The sequence below is a fragment of the Pelodiscus sinensis genome, chromosome 5 (assembly GCF_052426305.1).
Source record: "Pelodiscus sinensis isolate ZL-2025 chromosome 5, ASM5242630v1, whole genome shotgun sequence".
NCBI lineage: Eukaryota > Metazoa > Chordata > Testudines > Trionychidae > Pelodiscus > Pelodiscus sinensis.
In genome coordinates this window covers 115,647,075-115,665,275 of record NC_143056.1, presented here as the reverse complement: position 1 = coordinate 115,665,275, position 18,201 = coordinate 115,647,075, and the positions used below count along the sequence as shown (strand labels likewise).

At 46.3% G+C, this 18,201-nt stretch overlaps 2 protein-coding genes across 2 annotated transcripts in view; one reads left to right on the top strand and one right to left on the bottom strand.

Moving 5' to 3' along the window:
- Positions 1 to 722: 722 nt before the first annotated feature.
- On the bottom strand, positions 723 to 3,073 carry CDKN1C (cyclin dependent kinase inhibitor 1C). The gene is made up of 3 exons (XM_075928132.2): positions 2,334 to 3,073; positions 1,921 to 2,047; positions 723 to 1,386 (listed from the first exon to the last, which is right to left on the bottom strand). The coding sequence occupies exons 1-2, from the start codon at positions 2,923 to 2,925 to the stop codon at positions 1,926 to 1,928; spliced, it is 714 nt and encodes a 237-aa protein (XP_075784247.1). The 5' UTR covers positions 2,926 to 3,073; the 3' UTR covers positions 723 to 1,386; positions 1,921 to 1,925.
- Positions 3,074 to 3,118: 45 nt separating this feature from the next.
- Positions 3,119 to 18,201, top strand: part of SLC67A1 (solute carrier family 67 member 1) — a 158,591-nt gene continuing 143,508 nt past the window's right edge. The window contains exon 1 of the mRNA XM_014579428.4: positions 3,119 to 3,255. The gene's annotated coding sequence lies outside the window, so the exon portion shown is untranslated. The remainder of the gene's footprint in view (positions 3,256 to 18,201) is intronic.

The following is an 18,201-nucleotide window of genomic DNA, read 5'->3' as shown; positions in this document are numbered from 1 at the left end:
AGCTTGGCACATGTCAGTGGAACTTGAAGCACCTGACGGTATCATCCTATACACTGCAGAAAGATTGAACTGCAGTGTAAGTAGCTTTATAAAACAGTAGCCATGAGAGCTAATTTTATCTGGGTAGAGAGATGCTTTACAAAATAAACTATCCCTCCTCACAAGAGAGCATGGGGACAATCTTAATACTGTGGAAAGCTTTTTACCAGGAATTCAGTGTTCATGTGGTCTGAAGGGGTTAGATCTTTGTTCCGACCTGTTAAACCTTACATGAATAATAAAAGCAGAGTCAAGGGATTGTAATTTTATTAATATGGAATCTTTTAGATTAAGTAAATTGGACAGTTTGCATGGACTCCAGCAGTAACCACATCCCTTTAAGTTCTTCCCTAATTGATCTTTGTAAATCTGAACCACTAGACTAGAATAATCTCTTATGATAATGCACTATGTAGAGGAGAAGCTGAGTGAGTGCCTTTTAAATATTTACATTGGTTCTAATAGTGTTGCATCTTTCTATCCTGTGATTATGCCAGACATATAAAAGTGAGAATTTTCCTTGTTTGTTGTGTCCCTCTGCCCCAGAAGCTATGGAATGAGAGGGATTGAGATACAGTTTCAGTACTAAGGAGTAAAATAAGTCTATACAGGTGTTTTCTAATGTTTGTTAACTATGGCATTTCTTATCACTCTTGATCTTTAATACTAATTAACAACCAACAGATTTTTGGATTCTTTTTATTTGAATGTTGTGGCATTATTTGCATCGGCAGTGGTACAGACCGGCTCAGGAACCATTGAAACAGATTTGTCTTCAAGTAAAAACTAAAATAATTTTGATTTATAGCTACATTTTGTGAATGCAAAAAACCCCACTATAAAAATAAAATTTACATTTTGTAAATAACAAAGCAAATATATAGTGCCCTTTGGCTTAACCAAAAGAAAAAAAAAACCACAAGACTATTCAGTATCAACCAACATTATCCACATTTGACATAAATAGAAAATATAAGTTAGTATAAATCTTAAAAAAAAGATTTGTACAAATATACATTTTTTTGCACTGAGAGATCAGCAAAGATTAAACATTTCATATAAATGACTTTAAAGCTTTACACTTCTGGCCAGTGTACGCACATTAGGCATAATACATCTATATATAAAAACGTAATACATTGCACAGTTGTACATTAACACTGTTCCGTCCATGGCTGTAGTCTGAGCCACGCTTACTACATGCAGTTCCTTTAGGAGCCCACATCTTAATCCTCCTTGCTCCAGCTCTCGAGAGATGCCCCTTTCCGAAGGGTGGGCAGAACAGCTGCTGGGCTCCGAGCCTCCAGACACGAAGCAAAGTCTCCTTTAGGGACCGTAGTGCAAAATCTGAAGGGGGGGGGGGAGAGAAGAGAAGCAGCCCATGAGTTTCGAGAACACGCACTGACAACAATCCAGGTCTGAGGCTGCTCCCAGCAGCCGCAGAGTCCCCGGCGGCCACAAAGTAACTCGGAAGACCCCGCCCCATCTCCCCCCTCCGCTCGGGCGAATGAGTCAGCGAAACCAGCTCCCTTTGCGGCCTGGTAGCAGCAATGGGGGGGGGGGGGCGGGAGGAGCTGCGGGGGCTTGCAAAGGGACTGGGCGGCCCTAGCCCAGGCTCCCCCCTCGGAGCCATGGAAGTGGCTTTCCTGCTTTGGCAGCAAGGGCGAGGAAGCCGGGCCCCGCCTTCCCACGAGAACCGCTCCCCTTGCCAACCCGGCCAGGCAAGAATCGGGCCCAGCTGTTTTCTTTGCAGGGCGAGAGCGCTGCAGCGCGACCCCGCTGGCCAGGGCCAGGCAGGACTCTGCCCTCCCCCAGGCCCGCCCGACCCAGCACCCTGGCCTGGCCGCCCTGCACACGAGGCTCGCTGGGGAGCGCGCTCACCTGGTTCACCGCAGCCGCTTGCGGGGCGTCTGTTCAGTGGGGACAACGGGCGCGGAGGCGGGGCAGCCGCCGGGATGCTCGCAGGCCGTCTTGGCGTCCCCCAGCCTTTTCCGCTTCACAAAGAAATCTAAGGAGCAAAGCCAGAGGGAGGCGTTACACACACCGCAGCCCCCCCTGCCGGGCGCCCTCTAGTCCCGGGGCGTCCTCCGCCCCCGAGGGGCCGAGCGGCTCTCTACGCCCCCTCTCTGCCTCGGGAGAGCTGTGCAGCGGGGCCGGGTTTGTTTACCTCGCCGGCCAGCAGCAGCAGCAGCGCGAAGTGCTGTGTAAGCATTTCCCCGGGAGCGCAGCCCGCAGCCTGCCCGAGGCGCTTCGGGGAAAGGGGAGGGGGGTTTGCCCCGAGCCACCCTCTTTACCTGTGATGTGGGTTGCGCTGCAGGACGAGACCCGTTTGAGCGGCGCGGAGGCGCACGGCGGGGCTCGGATTGTAATCCCTGAGAAATTGAGCTGGTCGGATCGGTTCTCCTGGTTGAGCCGCTCTATGCCCGCCGAGGTAGCGCTTTCCAGGGCTGCCGTCCTTCCCTGGGGGCTGGGGGAGGAGGCCGCGGGCACCGCCAGCTCCTGGTGGGAGTCCCTGGGGTGAACCCCCGCAGGAGTGTCCAGGCCCCCAAGAGACGGCTTGGACCGGACCAGCAGCACCGGGAAGCGGCACCTCCCGACCTGCAGCGTCTCCCGGTAGAAAGCCGGCACCGAGTCGCCCTCCATCTCTTCCCACTGCAGCCTGCCCGGGCCGTCCAGTGGGGTGTCGGTCTGGAAGTTGTAGTCCCACCGCCTCTGGTCGTCCTCGCTGATCTCCCGGAGTTTGCTCTTCAGCTCCCGGCTCAGCTCTTCGTGATCCACCGGGCCAAAGAGGTTCCTGCAGACCCCAGTGCGGGCGTGTAAGGGGAAAGTCCTGCGGGCGGCCAGGCGCTCCAGAGCCGAGGCGCTGGAGAGGTGCACGTTGGACATGATGGTGCTGCTGCTACTGTGCCCAGGGACCCAGGTGCAGTGCAGTGCGCCCAGAGAGAAAGGGGCTGTGATTTCTACACCACCCCCGAGCCTCTCCGCCGTGCCCGCAACCAGCCTCGGCACCTCTCTGCAGTCTGCTGGGGAGCCTCCGCCTGCCTCGCTTTTTAAAGCCCTCTCCCAAGTTAGAGCAAAACATCGATTAGCATAATAGTATTTCTCTTTAATAACACGCCTGCTATTGGTGGAAACTACGTTGTACCCGAGGGTGTAGTATCTCGGCCTCCGCGCCTCATTGGCTGAAAGAGAAAATGTGGCTCGGCGCCAAAAGTGGTAAGATCCTCGCCATTGGTAAATTGCGCCTGTCAGTCTGAGTTATATAGTGGCGGGGGGGGGAGGGGTTGAGCTTTAAAGCGTAACGTGACACCCAGCCTGTCTACAGTTCCCTGCCCCCTTTGTTTGCGGGCGTTGGTAGCTGGTGCTTCGGCTACTGCTGTGTGATTGCTTTTTTTTTGTTGTTGTTGCCTTTTTAACATTTAGGAGTCAGTCAAAGAATGGAGTCTCTGCGGTTCCTGGGGGAACGTTTCGAGCCCTTGTTTAATCTGCAGTCTTTTTAAGAGGCGAGTGGGTTTAAAAGAAAAGGGTTAGAAGAAAATCTTATAGAAGGGACCCACACGTTATCGGGAAAAACTAGCACAAAGCAAAGCTAGAAGCCTGCAGATTTCAAAACAAGGGGAAAGATCTTTTTTAAAAGGCTCTTTTAAAGGGTCATTGGAAGTAATAAGTTACTAGATGTGTTTCTACTCTAATGCAAAAACATGGCATATGAAAACCTCTTGCTTTTCTTGCCTGACTGAACTTCGAAATCCATATAATTCATACGTTTGTCTGCGATAGATAGCTAAACTTACTATTGTTTTGCCAGGAATCAGCTGACTTGTGCTTTACATTTTCTGCCGATCATTGGCAATCATTGTTTTTTTGTAAGATTTCCTCTCCCCATCACAACAAAGGGCTCATACCATAATGGGCTTTCTTTAATACTCCTCACCACAGAAACAAGCGAGGGAAAAGATCAACTTTACAGTGATTTTCAGGTTAAGGAGCAGTCTCCCCAGTCCTGCAGGATGCTGTTGTCTCTAGGAGGCCTGATCTTTTGACTGGCTCATCTTTTTTGCTTCCTTTACAAGAAGGGGGCGGGGGGGGGGGGAATAATGAATGATTGCTTATTACATGTGAATGTAGTGTTTGAGAAGTCTACATCTGACTGAGCAACGGAGACTTACAGTCGTGTCTTTATCCAGCAAACAGTCACAGAGCAAGAAGCAGTAAACTGTTGCCTCTCCACCCAGAAAAGAGAGTTATTCTTAATGTCAGAAGATTATTTCGTTTCCATGTGCCCCAGTCCATTTGGAAAGGTGATGATTAGTACTAAGTTGGGGCAGATTGGAAATGGTAAACTAGAGGTGAAAGGCTCTGCATCCCATTACCAGTTCCTACAGCCACAAAGTGCCCTTGAGCAGAAGGAAAACCTTTTCTTTTAAGCATTTTTTCTACTCTTTAATCCTCACTGCTGTGAAGCAACTGGCTTCAGATCAGCCATCGAAGCCACTGGCATCCAATCCTTAGCAGTGAGGACATTGGCCACCTGGAGGGTAAGCAAACAATGAAGTGACTAAGTTCACTGGTGTCACTTGGAATGTGGAGACTCAGACAGCTTTCCCCAGGTTGTGGGAGGTGTCAGACAAGGCACAGAGGCCATTCATTGTCATACTTGTGTGCTACGTCTACACTGGCCCCTTTTCCGGAAGGGGCATGTAAATTTCACTAGTCGTCGTAGGGAAATCCGCGGGGGATTTAAATATCCCCCGCGGCATTTAAATAAAAATGTCCGCTGCTTTTTTCCGGCTTTTAAAAAAGCCGGAAAAGAGCGTCTAGACTGGCCCCGATCCTCCGGAAAAAGTGCCCTTTTCCGGAGGTTCTTATTCTTACTTTTCCGGAGGCTCTTATTCTTACTTTTTTAAAAGCCGGAAAAAAGCGGCGGACATTTTTATTTAAATGCCGCGGGGGATATTTAAATCCCCCGCGGATTTCCCTACGACGACTAGTGAAATTTACATGCCCCTTCCGGAAAAGGGGCCAGTGTAGACGTAGCCATAGTGTTACACATAGTATCTGCTTCCATAAGGAGAGACTGGAAAGGTCTTTTGACCTCCCTCAAATCCCCAGACTCCTATATAAAGAAATATTCAACCAGTATGCAAGATTAGCAACGGGCTGCATAGAAAGAGACCTCAGTACTTCTTTCTCCAACCTATGATGTGGGGAAACATCTAAGTCCAGAAAGGGTCAAAGACGTGATTCCAGATAGATTTGGCCAAGGAAATATGCAATGATCTTCCTTATGCTGAAGAGTAAGGAGAGACTAAAGGAAATGTTGACCCCTTGAATTCAAAATTTTGTGATAAGGGATTAACACCCCGCTGAGAAAAACTGCTCCTGATCGTTCTAACATAGAGAAGCTAAAACAGTTAAAGTCTTCAGACTGAAAACGCCTAATTTCCTTGTAACAACTTTCCTTATGAGTTGTTCATGCTAGTAAGTAATGCCAGGTGAAGACACAGTTGATCCTTCTGGGACAATATAGGAATCACACACAAGAACATGGTACGTATGGCTCAGTCTTGTAAAGCTCACAGGAAGCGATAGGAGAGTTCTCATAAGTCATACAAAGGTAATTTTTCAACGATGTCTAGAGATGGTATGGGCTTGTCAGGTATGCTTGACTTTGTAAATAAACTGGAGTGGAAACAGCTAGCAGTAATATTTGGGGAAAATGCTACTTCATGGGTTTTTCTCATGGAAATTGACCCCCAAGATCATATGCTATTTGGAGGATGGTCTGCAGGCCAAAGAACAGCTGTTCACTGTCTTGATACATTGGCATGAACAGTATACCTCATAAGACATACTGAAACAGAAAAACGTTTGCTATGGAAGGAAAAGAAGCAGACATAATTCACCAACCAGGTCTTTAGTGGCAATAGATGAACCCAATATTATTTCCCTTTACTTAGCAACCTTTCAGGGATGCTTTATGAAAGAGTTGAGGGGATTGAAACCCATCCAGTCTCAGCCTACAAACTTACATTATGTGGCTGTCCTTTTCATAACAACTCCATTGTCAAAAGGGGGCAGGATCCATTCTCCTCTTCCTGCCCCAGGACATGAGAAAAGACTTATTAGTAATTTATGAACCCTGCAGACAGTAGCCAGACTGGAAATTGTTTCTCAGAGATCCCTCATCAGTGTTTTCCGTTCCAATTAGTTTCTCTAAGGTAGTCTTGCTAGTCTTGCTAGTCTACAGCAAGGGAGGGGCATTTTGCTGTGCTGCTTCTATTACAGATCTTCCTCAGCAGCCTGTTTCTGCTAGGAAGAAAACAGAATCATCTGACAGAATTGCATATACTGGGACCTATGTCAAGTGTAAGGGCACCTCTCAAAAGCATACTTTTCCAAAGAAATTAGATGGTGTGATTCTGTCTACAAGACATACTGAAGTAAGCTCTCCATTTTTTTTAATCACCAGAGACAACAAACACAAGCAGTTCACTTGCTATAATTATTTCTATTATTAGTCTTGTGGTGCTTCACACAAAAAAATCATAAAATTGGTAATGGTAGCCTGAAGTTGCACAGGATAACAAAGCATATTTTTACCAACAAGGAAAATTACAAGATATGTTTGTAGGTTTTCAGTACTAGAGGCGTAGTTATAATTTACAAGGAGTCTCTTTCCAGAGCATGTATAGGAATGCGGCTGCATCTCTATCCCTTTAAATAGCTACTGAAACCTCCAGAGGTTCTCACTGTGTTCTGTATTTTAAGCATCAGACACAGCACCATGGTGTATATGAAACTAAACCTTCTGTATATTTAGTAAACATGGTATTTAGAATCCCACTGTACCTGTATGGTTTCTACATATTTCGTTGTGTGAAGAGCAAAAGACAACACAGGTGTTAACATTTCTGGGCTTGTCTGTTGATTCCTCCCAGGTACTAGTAAGACTTCTGTCTTCTGGGTTTGAAAAAGAAGGGAACAATGGGAAAGGCATTGCATATGGATTTGGTGTCAGAGAGAGAGATTACCAGACTCCTAGGCCTTTTCTCCATTTCTGTCCTATCTTCCTAGGCTGCCTGCACCATCTATGAGTTGGAAAGGGGTCTCTGGTGTGAATGGATGAATTACAGGGAGAAAAAAATCCCTCTGTGTCTACTGAGTAGAGAAGAACGTGAGCACTGCTGACAACCACATGTTCTGTCTTGGAACAAGAATGTGATATTCACGTCACTCCAAGACAGGGGGTCTTGGAGGGAAGCCACATAAAAGTGCTAGAACTCATAGCTGTAACTCCACTGTTGTTTTTTGTACCCAATGTTTACTGCATTAGAAGGAATCAACACACGCTGTGCAGACAACCATTCCTGGCATTTAAAAGATCTGGGAATTTTCTCCAAAAACTCAAATTTCAGCCAACATAGAAAACTTTCCAGGGTTATCTATATAATAGTGATTTACATGTTACTTCAGAGATGCTGGTATTTAGACTCATGAAGGGAAAGTGTATTCATGGATTGTCCAGTGTTTGGGCCTGTGGGGGCAGTCACTTTACCTCCTGTCTCACCCATCAGCTGGAACAATTGTATGGCTAGAGTCCAGATCCAGAGGCTTCAGTGGTTGATGCACATCTGCAATAAGACAATCAACTTCCCTATCCTCACTCTTCACATCCATTTGTCATGTTGTCTTCAATTGTGACTTGTGCATTAAGACATGTGGGTAATGAGAGTATCAATGACTTCACCAGGGTATTCATAGTTTTATTATAAGCTATATAAAAAGCAATAGGGAAGAGAGAAGAAACAAGAATTTCAAACAGACAATGACTTGTTTATACTACTCTATATGCTGAAATGTAAGTACAGGTTGGACCTCCCTGGTCTGGCACTCTCGAGATCTCGTCCCGAACGAGGAGATTTGCTAGACCAGGAGAGGTCCCCTGCCACCAGCTCCTAAGCCTGCCGCTAGATATGCTTCCGGTTCGGGTTGGTCACGCTGCTGCTGGCCCCGGCTAGGCTGCTACCACTGGCCCCAGCATGGCTGCCTGCCAGGCTGCCACATGATCCCAGGCCCCTGCACCAGGCAGGGCTTCTAGCTGCTGACCCTTCTGCTGCCTGAGTCCTGGCTACCAGGGCTCTCTGGCCCAGGAACCAAGAGTCCCAGTTTAGGGAGGTGTAACCTGTACATTATATTCAAATTGATTAATTTTATAATTATATGGTAGAAATGAGAAAGCAAACAATTTTCAGGACAAGTGTGCTGTGTCACTTGTATTTTTATGTCTCGTTTTATATGCAAATAGTCTTTAAGGGTATGTCTACACTAGCCCCCTAATTCGAACTAGGGAGGCTAATGTAGGCATTCGAAGTTGCAAATCAAGCCTGGGATTTAAATATCCCACGCTTGATTTGCATCTTCCCGGCTAGTCGCCATTTTTGAAATGTACAAGTCCAGACTAACTGCCCGCATCTACATGTGGCAGGGACCCAGTAGTTCAAATTAAAGCCCTAGTTCAAACTACCTGTTATTCCTCCTGGATATTTAAATCCCGGGCTTGATTTGCAACTTCGAATGCCTACCTTAGCCTAGTTCGAACTAGGGGGCTAGTGTAGATATACCCTCAGTGTGCAGCGGCAGTCAAAAAACCAAATGGAATGTCTCGGTCTATAGATACTTGGATTATCTCTAGTCAGGAGTCATTAAAAAAGGGATAGAGAATAAGACAGAAAATACCTTATTGCCTCTATATAAATCCATGGTATGCCCACATCTTGAATACTGCAAACAGATGTGGTCACCTCATCTCAAAAAAATATGTTGGCATTGGATAAGGTTCAGAAAAGGGCAACAAAAATGATTAGGGGTTTGGAATGGGTCCCATATGAAGAGAGATTAAAAAGACGTGGACTGTTCAGTTTAGAAAAGAGGAGACTAAGGGGGGATATGACAGAGGTCTATAAAATCATGACTGGTGTGGAGAAAGTGAATAAGGAAAAGTTATTTACTTATTCCCACAATATAAGAACTAGGGGGCCACCAAATGAAATTAATAGGCAGCAGTTTTAAAACAAGCAAAAGGAAGTTTTTCTTCACTCAGTGAAAGTCAATCTGTGGAACTCCTTTAGGTAGGACTTTAACAGGGTTCAAAAACGGGCTAGATAGATTCATGGAAGTTAGGTCCGTCAATGGCTATTAGCCAGGATGGATAGGAATGGTGTCCCTGCCCTCTGTTTGTCTGGAGGTGGGTGACAGGGGAGGGACCACATGAGGATTACCTGTTGTGTTCCCTCCTTCTGGGGCATCTGGTATTGGCCACTGTTGGCAGACAGGATACTGGGCTAGATGGATGGTTGGTCTGACCCTGTGTGGCTGTTCTGATGTTCAGATCTTCAGCTGGTGTAGATCACCCTAGTGTTGCTACCTTTCTAATGGCCCTGAAGCCTCCATGCTGCTCTGCTTCTTCTCCCAAGGCTCCACCTTCTCTCTGTTTTAGGAGAAGAAAGAATTCAGAATTTTTAGAATAATCCAAATGTAGTGATGGTCTGAACAACATCTATATAGGAATGGCACATTTTTTTACCCCAAAGTACCTGCACCTTGTGTGTATTCAGAGTAATAAACTGTGCATATATGGGGACAAAAATATATTTTAAAACTGGTGTTTTTCTACTGTTAGCTGTATTGGTTCATCAGGGCTAGGGGAGAGAGAGCTATACTCTTTTCCGCCTTGTGCATCAAAACTGTTGTGAGGACTTAACTTTTGACTATTTCTGAGTGAGAAAGTTTGTCAGAACCCATGTTGATTTTTCTCAGCTGTCTGTTAGGGGGGAAAAGCTTTACATTGTAATTCAAACAAAATTGATGAGAATTGAGACAGCAAATATAGAACCCAGATCCTGTGATTTTCATTTACCAAACTGCACTTTAATCACCTCCGTTATCACTTTGACTGTACATTTCTATGAGTAAGATAAATAGATCCCTGTTATACATCATCACAAAAAACAAGCAGTTTTCCTCCTTGTAGTGATTCCAGAAGTAGTCATCTTAGCCGTGAATGGTCTAGTACAGGGTTTCCCAACCTATGGGTCGCGACCCAAATATGGGTCGCCATTACATTTCAAAAGAATCACCAGGTGGCTTCTCCCCCTGTTTTTGAATTGCCTTGGGTCACCAAGTCTTCCTGAATTGTCAAAATGGGTCGCCATCTGGAAAAAGTTGGGAACCGCTGGTCTAGTACTATAGATACAGTCATATAAACAAGCAAGTGATCCGTTGTGATCAGGTTCGGGAGGCCGAGGTAGGTCGCTGGAGCCCAGGAGGCGTGATCAGGCTCTTGAGGCTGAGGTTAGCCACCGGAGCCCAGGGAGCGTGATTGGGTTTGGGAGTCTGAGGTCAGCCTTGGGAGTTTAGGGGTGTGATCGGGTTTGGGAGGCCGAGGTCAGCCGCCAGAGCTCAGGAGTGTGTGATCGGGAGGCCAAGGTCGGTCACTGGAGCCCTGGGGTGTGTGATCGGGTTTATGAGCCTGAGGTTGGCCACCCAATCCTGGGCGGGAGCGGGGGGGCATGATCAAACTAGGGAGGCCGAGGTCAGCCTTGGGAGCCCAGGTGGGCATGACAGGGCTCGGCATCCAAGGTCAGCCTCCGGAGACCGTGGGAGGGAGGGGAGGCGGTAATCAGGCTCAGAGCCTGGGGGGCATGATCGGACTCAGGAGGCTGTGGTTGGCTGCTGGAGACCAGGGGAGCGTGATCAGGCTCAGGAAGCTGAGGACAACCACCCGAGCCCGGGGGTGTATGATGAGATTTGGGAGGCTGAGGTCAGTCGCTGGAGCCCGGGGGTGTGTGATCCGGTTAGGGAGGCCAAGGTTGGCCACCCGATCCTGGGGGGCATGATCAGCCTAGAGCGGCTGAGGTCAGCCTCAGGAGTCCCAGGTGCACTGATCTGCCTCGGACATCTGAGGTCGGCCTCGAGAGCCTGGGGAGGCGTGATCGGGCTTGGGAGGCCAAGGTCAGTCTTGGGAGCCCAGGTGTGCTAATCAGCCTTGTACGTCTGAGATCGGCCTCGGAAGCCTGGGTGGCTGAGGAGGGGGGACTTGATTGGGCTCGGGAGACCATGGGTGGCCTAGGTAGCCCTAGGGGCGTGATGAGGCTCGGGAGTTGTGATCGGGTTTGGCAGGCCGAGGTCGGCTACTGGAGCCTAGGTGCCGTCATTGGTCTCAGGGGTGGAGGTTGGCTGCCAGAGCCCAGGAGAGCATGATTGGGCTTGGGAGGCTGAGGTCGGCCTTGGGAGACTCGGGTCGGGAGACTGAAGTTGACCTTGGGAGCCCAGGGGTGTGTGATCAGGGTTGGGAGGCCAATGTCAGCCTCAGGAGCCCACCGGGGTGTGATCAGGCTCTGGAGGCCAAGATTGGCTGCCAGAGCTCAGGGGGCCGTTATTTTATTCAGGAAGCTGAGGTCGGTTGCTGGAGCTCGGGGGGCCATGGTTTGGTTTGGGAGGCTGAGGTCAGCCTTGGGAACCCGGGGGGGGAGGGGGCGTGATTGGGCTCGTGAGGCCGAGGCTGGCCTTGGGAGCCCTAGAGGGCGTGATCAGGCTTGGGAGGCCAAGGTCGACCACCGGAGCCTGGGGGTGTGTGATTGGGCTTGGAAGGTTGAGGTTGGCCTTGGGGGCCCGATGAGGCCGTCCTCAACCTTTCAAGTCCAATCATGCCCCCAAGGTCTTGTGGCCAACCTTGGCCTCCCGAGCCCGATCACATCCCTCCAGGCTCCCGAGGCCAACTTCGGCCTCCTGAACCCATTCTTGTGCCCCTGGGCTCCGGCGGCCGACCTCCGCCTCCTGAGCCCAGTCATGCCCCTCCAGGCAAGGATAGCCAACCTCAGCCTCTCGAGCCCAATCACATGCACCCAAGCTCAGTGGTCGACCTCGTCCTCCCAAGCCCGATCACGCAACCCTCCACGGTTCCCACTGCTGACCTCAGCTTCCTGAACCCAATCACGTGCCCCCAAATCCCCAGGCTCCGGTGGCCCACTTCAGTCTCCTGAGCCCGATCACGCTGGCCTGGGCTCCTGAGGCTGACCTTGGCCTTCAGAGCCCGATCACGTCCCCCCAGGCTCCAGTGAAATTTAATGGTATGTCTGTGCAATAAAAAAAAAACGGGGGCTGGTGCATGCTAGCTGAGTTGGCCTGGTAGGGTACAGGCTGTGGGATAGTTTCATTTTTTTGTAGACTCTATGGCTTGTAGACATTTTTTTGTAGACTCAGCTCTGGGACTCTGTGATGTGGAAGTATCTAAAAGAGCTTGGGATCCAGTCCAAACCCTGAATTTGAGCCCAAGTCAGCTGGCAAGGGCCAGCTATAGGCTTTTCTTTGCCATGTATATATACCTACCCTAAAAGGCTTATGCTTCAAGCTACTTTTCAAGGGCCCCTGTTAAGTCTAAAGTTACCTGTATTTATCCAAAAATGCACTGTATATGAAAACTCCAAATATAAAATAGTCTACACACAATACTTTAATTTGAAATAATATCAGCTAATGTAATAATAAATATTAGTTGTTTCTTCATATTATACATATATGCAGATTGGAATAATTTGCAGTTTAGTACATTTACACCAATAATATTTCATTTCTTGTCCTGCTTAAAAGAAACCAGACATAACCAAAGTTCAAATACAAGTAAAATACTTAGTAGAGGTGGTCAAAAACTTTTCATCAAAGGCTTCTTTTTAAAAAAATGCTATTTGGAATGATACAAAGTGTTCATACTCAAAACTTTGTTTTCACGATTAAACAAAAATTAAGTAATTTTGATTTGAATTACATGGAATCAAAACAAAAACAGTTTAATTTGGCTTTCACGTGGATGAGGAGGAAAACCCACCTTTCCTTTTTGATGCTATTTGATTTAAATTATCACATTTTGTTTGTTTCAGATTGCTTTGTTGAAAAATTGGAAAAATCCTTAGAAAAAATTCAAGCCCAATGAAAACTTTTCGTTTCACAGAAAAAGAATTATGAAAATTATTTCCTTTTTAACATCAGCCCTGATATTTAATCTTATCCGAGCCAACTACAAAACTTCTTTGCTTTTTATTGTTAACTGTTTACTTAAGCTGGTTTTCATCATTAAAGCAGAAAAAAGCACTAGTGAATCTAAACTCATCTGTTGCACAATCCACTAATGTATCTTTAGCCATAAGCTCCCTCTTCTTAGTAATATCTTTACATGACTTTCAATATATAGACATGATTATTAAGTGATTTTTTAAAAATACTCTTGCAACCTGATCTGCGCTCACTACCTTGGAATCTTTCATAGGTTCTAGGATTCTCTGTGTAGTTTATTTTTTTCTGTATATTCAGCAAACCTTACTGGTCTATGTTGTAAATTAGAAAGCATGACAGAAAATAGTAATTTGTAAGCAGTGCCTCAGATATGTGGTAAATTTACTGTGGAAGATGGAATTTTTTGTTGATTTCCTATGGAGTCATTTTTGACTGAAGATGGAGGGGAAATGGAGATGAAATACTCCATTACTTACTAATTTGGTTCAGTCCTCCATTTGTGTCCTTCGTCACCAACATGCCAAGATGTCACTTTAAAATATACAGATGTAATTTTCTGAATTCTGGTCAAAGTTGTTTTGTTGCTTTTTCCTACTCTCTTCTTGGGTGAAAATGGTAATTGACTCTATGCTATGTCTACACTGAAGGTTTCTTGCACAAGAACTTTTTGTGGAAGAGATCTTCTGCAAAAAGTTCTTGCACAAGAGCGCGTCCACACTGCCATGTGCTTTTGCGCAAGAGTTGTGCTTTGACGCAAGAGAGCATCCATACTGCAATGGACTCTCTTGCGCAAGAAAGCTCTGATTGCTATTCACAGAATGGCCATCAGAGCATCTGTGCTTTTTCCGATAGGGGTTTCTTGCGCAAGAAACCCCTTTTGTCCATCCACACACACCTTTTTGTGGAAGAGCTCTTGTGCAAAAAGGCTTATTCCTTATAGAAAGAGGAATAACTTTTGTGCAAAAAGCCCTGTCTTCTGACGATCTACTGTACTTTTTCTTGTGCAAAAACACACTTGTAGTGTGGACACTCAGTGAGTTTTTCTGCGAGTTGTCTGCAGTGTAGACGTAGCCTATCAGTTACTCATCTTTGTCATTGCTCACACTAATATCTACTTCAAATTTGGATTTTTAATATTCACTATACTACTTTTCTTGCACCAAGAAAGTGTTCTTTTTTGAAAAATTGTAGGGTGATCATTTCTTGGATGGAAGCATATGCTAAAGTTTAAGTGAAACACCTTGTTTAAGGTTTGTGCCAGTTCTGATAGAGATTTTTCATGCCATCTGTTTTGTCAATTAAGCTTCTTCTTTCTTATTATATTTCAGGTTATTTAGAGATCTTAACTGAGATCAGGGCCCCATTTTTCTAATCACTATAAATTGTTATAGTGAAAGACAGTGCCTGTTAACAGAACAAATAGACAAGTAAAGGACGGGAGTGGAAACAGAGGTGAAGTGACACACCAAAGCACTCACAGCAAGTCAGTGGCAGAGGTAGGACTAGATTCAGGGCTACTGATTGCTAATGCTGTGTGCTATCCATTGGATTATGCTGCCTGTCTTTAAATTACACTATATTCCTGCCAATTCAGCTTAGTGCCCATATAGTTGATTAGCATACACTAATATTTTATAGGTTTTCTTGTCTACCTTTTTAGACATCACAGCTCCCAATGCCAGTATTTATTGGGAGTCAGGAAATCTTGTTGGGTTAGAGTCAGAAGAACAAAAATGGCTGCTGCTTCTGGTTTTACATTATTTTTTGACCAGAAGTATGAGCTCAGCTCGGGGCTTGCAAACTGAGCAGGCATGATGAGCCTTGGCTCTGTTCCATCCCAGGCTTATAATGTGTTCAGACATACTGTCAGCTTTTAAAGATATCCTGCACTTGACCTTGTTTAAAAGGGATTTGCTGCTGAGAAAAATACTGTCAAATGCAGGAGTAAAATCTCAGCCTGGATTCCAGCACTGTAACTGCCACACTCAAGGAGAACAACATTTCTGGCCTCCTTCCTGCCCCTCAACTCCCCCAAAAGAGAGAGAGAAACATGTAGCTTCCTGAGAGCAGGGGATGTGAAGTGGAATCATGATAAATATCCTGGACAGTAAAGATAGGCAAGAACTTAAATTGGATATCACAAAAGATCCATTTTATTTTAGTGCCTGGAGTCTGAAGTCCTTTGTTTAGTCACAGAACCAATGAAAAATGTGTGAGCTCTGTGCAGTTTGCATGCAAGGAGAGCATTATAGCCCTGAGCTGTTTATTTCCCTTTTCAAACAGCATCTATCCATGTTACACCTTCTGTCCTAGTCAGGTGGTTTTTAGAAAGGTTTATATTACACAGCTGGTGAAAAAATTTGGTGCCAGACTAGAAAGGGGAACATTCTCTGTGAAGGATTAGGATCACAAACAAGGCTGTAATGGTAAGTGCCAGGATGTGCCTCATAGCCTTTGTTTTTAGGTAGTTCTAACACAAATTCCTTTGTTATGATATTAATATTATTTATGCATTATTATTTTGTTTACCATTCCTATCAAAGAGTTTGTGCTAAGAACTAGTCCAAGGATAAGGTTTTTGTTGTGATTTCTACCAGTGCAGCAGCCTAAAGGAACAGTTAGAGGGCAAGTGATCATCACCTACTAAACTACTCTGTCTATTCTAGCTCTGAGAGCAGGGGTGGGGGACCTTTTTTGGGTTGGGAGCCACCAACACCCAGAAAAATCAGTCGGGAAACAAGTAAGTGAGAAGCAAAAAAACCCAAACAACAAAAAACAACCCTCCCCTCACAGATGTACCCCCAACTGAGAAGCATGGGGGGAAAAAGACATTCACCTCACACCCCTCAAGCTCCAGCCCCGCAGTGAGGTGGGGGGGGGGGCGAGTGCAGAGGCTCAGGGCTTACCCCCTAGGCCAAATTAACTTAGGGGGGCCTGGGGCAAAGCTCTGGGGTGGGGCCAAAAATGAGGGGATCAGTGTGTGGGTTGCTGGGGAGCAGGCTGGCGGTATCGGTGCAGGGTCTAGGCCTGAGCTAGGGTGCAGGAATGGGCTGGGATTGAGGGGTCTGGCCTGAGGGAGGGTACAGGGGTTAGGTGTGGCGGTGCGGGGTCTGGGTGGAAGGAAGGATGCAGGGGCGGGCTGCTTGGGGTTTTGATGGGAGGGAGGGTGCAGGAGCGGGGTGGGGATGAAGATGTGGGGTGAGGAAAGGAGGGTGCACAAGCAGGCTGTGGGATCTAAGGGGGAGGAGGAATACGGGAGGGGCAGGGAATGGAGGCGCCTATCTGGTGCAGCTCTCAAGGGGAACAAGTGCCCATTCCCAGCCAATGAGAGCAGTAGGGGGCAGTGCCTGCAGGGTGTACTTCCCTGCAGTATGCAGAGCTGCTTCCTTCCTCTCCTCCCCTCCCCGCCATGCAGAGCTCCCTGGCCTGAATCTGGCCCTGGCTTGCCTTGATAGGGGTTGCAAGGTTTGGGCCTCCCCACTGCAGCCATGGCACCCCCTGCATGGGAGGAGTGCCAGAACTGGTGAGCCCCTAGTCTTGCAGGCCAGATCAAGGCAAGCCGTCCTGCAGGCCATAGGTTCCTAGATTTTACAGAAGCTGTATGTCGACTGATGGATTGGAGACTGCTCCTACTTGAATCCGCACACTGAGACAGAGAGGTCTCTGATCACAAAGCCACTGGACTTCTTCCAGACAGTTTCTGAAACAGAAAAGAGAAAAGGCTGCTCCAGAGTGAGGCAACGGCGCCCTCTCATGTCCAAAGAACCTTAAAGCAGATTCTTCTAATTTGGGGCTCTGAGTAGCGCTAGAGAGAAAAAGAGAGAGAACACAGTAATAACTCACCTCTGAGTCTCTCTTGCAGTCCGGACTCTCTCTTCAGACCTTGTCTGGGGACCGTCAGTTTAACCTTTCCCTCTTAGTTGGCACTAGGTTTGTTTTCGAACACATTTCAAGACAGCCATTTTCTGGGTGCAAGTTATATTAGCTTTGCTGCAATAAGTATTTACCCTTTCCCGGTGTGGCACTGGCACCGTGTCAGCTGGTTGCCAAGAACAACAAAGGGACATATTTGCTTCACAACATTTCTAACAGATGCCAAAAGTTAGTCTCAGAGACTTGGTAGCATTCCAGTGTATTTCCCATCCCTATTCATTCACCGTTTCTCCTGCATATTAGAATTCTGGAATGGTTGTTGGCTTATATACTCTTCTTGCAGTCTCTTGTACAATTCCCAACAGTGTCAGCATGTAACTAGAAGATGCCCTTACATCTCATCAGAGGAGTTCATGGATACACTGTACATATTGAAAAGATAAAATTGTATTTCCATGGTCCTCTCAGAGTTGGAAGGGTCACCTTCTTAAGCATGTTAACAAAGAGCTATTTCTAAGTTCGGGGGAGACAAAGAAGAATTAGATTAAAGTCAAAGGTTCAAATTGGGATAATATTTTAATGAACTGTGATTCAAAAGCAGTTTGAATTTTCCTCAGACTCTGCAATCACATTCCCTTTTGCCTGGGGTTCAAAACCAAACCATTTACCAAGCTCAAGTTTGGAGTATGGGGATGGTAAAATACAGTTTTACAATGAAATCTGGTTTAAACCTTAACCAGGGGAAGGCTATCACCTCTCCACCATACGCTCTGCCATATATACAAGCCATGCATTGATCACATTATAAATTCTGAGTATCTGTCTATTCTGAGAATGGAAACCATGCTGTGTATGTGAGGCATTGTGTAAGTATGACCAATTATACCTGCCATCTAAACCAACAACAACACTTGTTTAAAAAAAGCCAGCTTGTAGAATAGTGGTTTCCATCTGGTTCTAAGAAAAGTGAAATCATCAGGTTCCTAGTAAAAACAGAGAACACTATGAAGCCATAAATAATACTGCATTGAACTAATGCAACGAATCACTTTACTAGTCTGTTTTCAGCCCACAAATATAATTTCTGTTGGTCAATCTAATCCCAGATGTGTGACAAGGATTTGAAGGGCTCAGTTTTGGGGTCCCTGTGTTCTATTTAGAAGTGCTGGGTTCTGTTCAGACGTGTAACCCTGAATGAGGCATTTCTATGGATGTCTC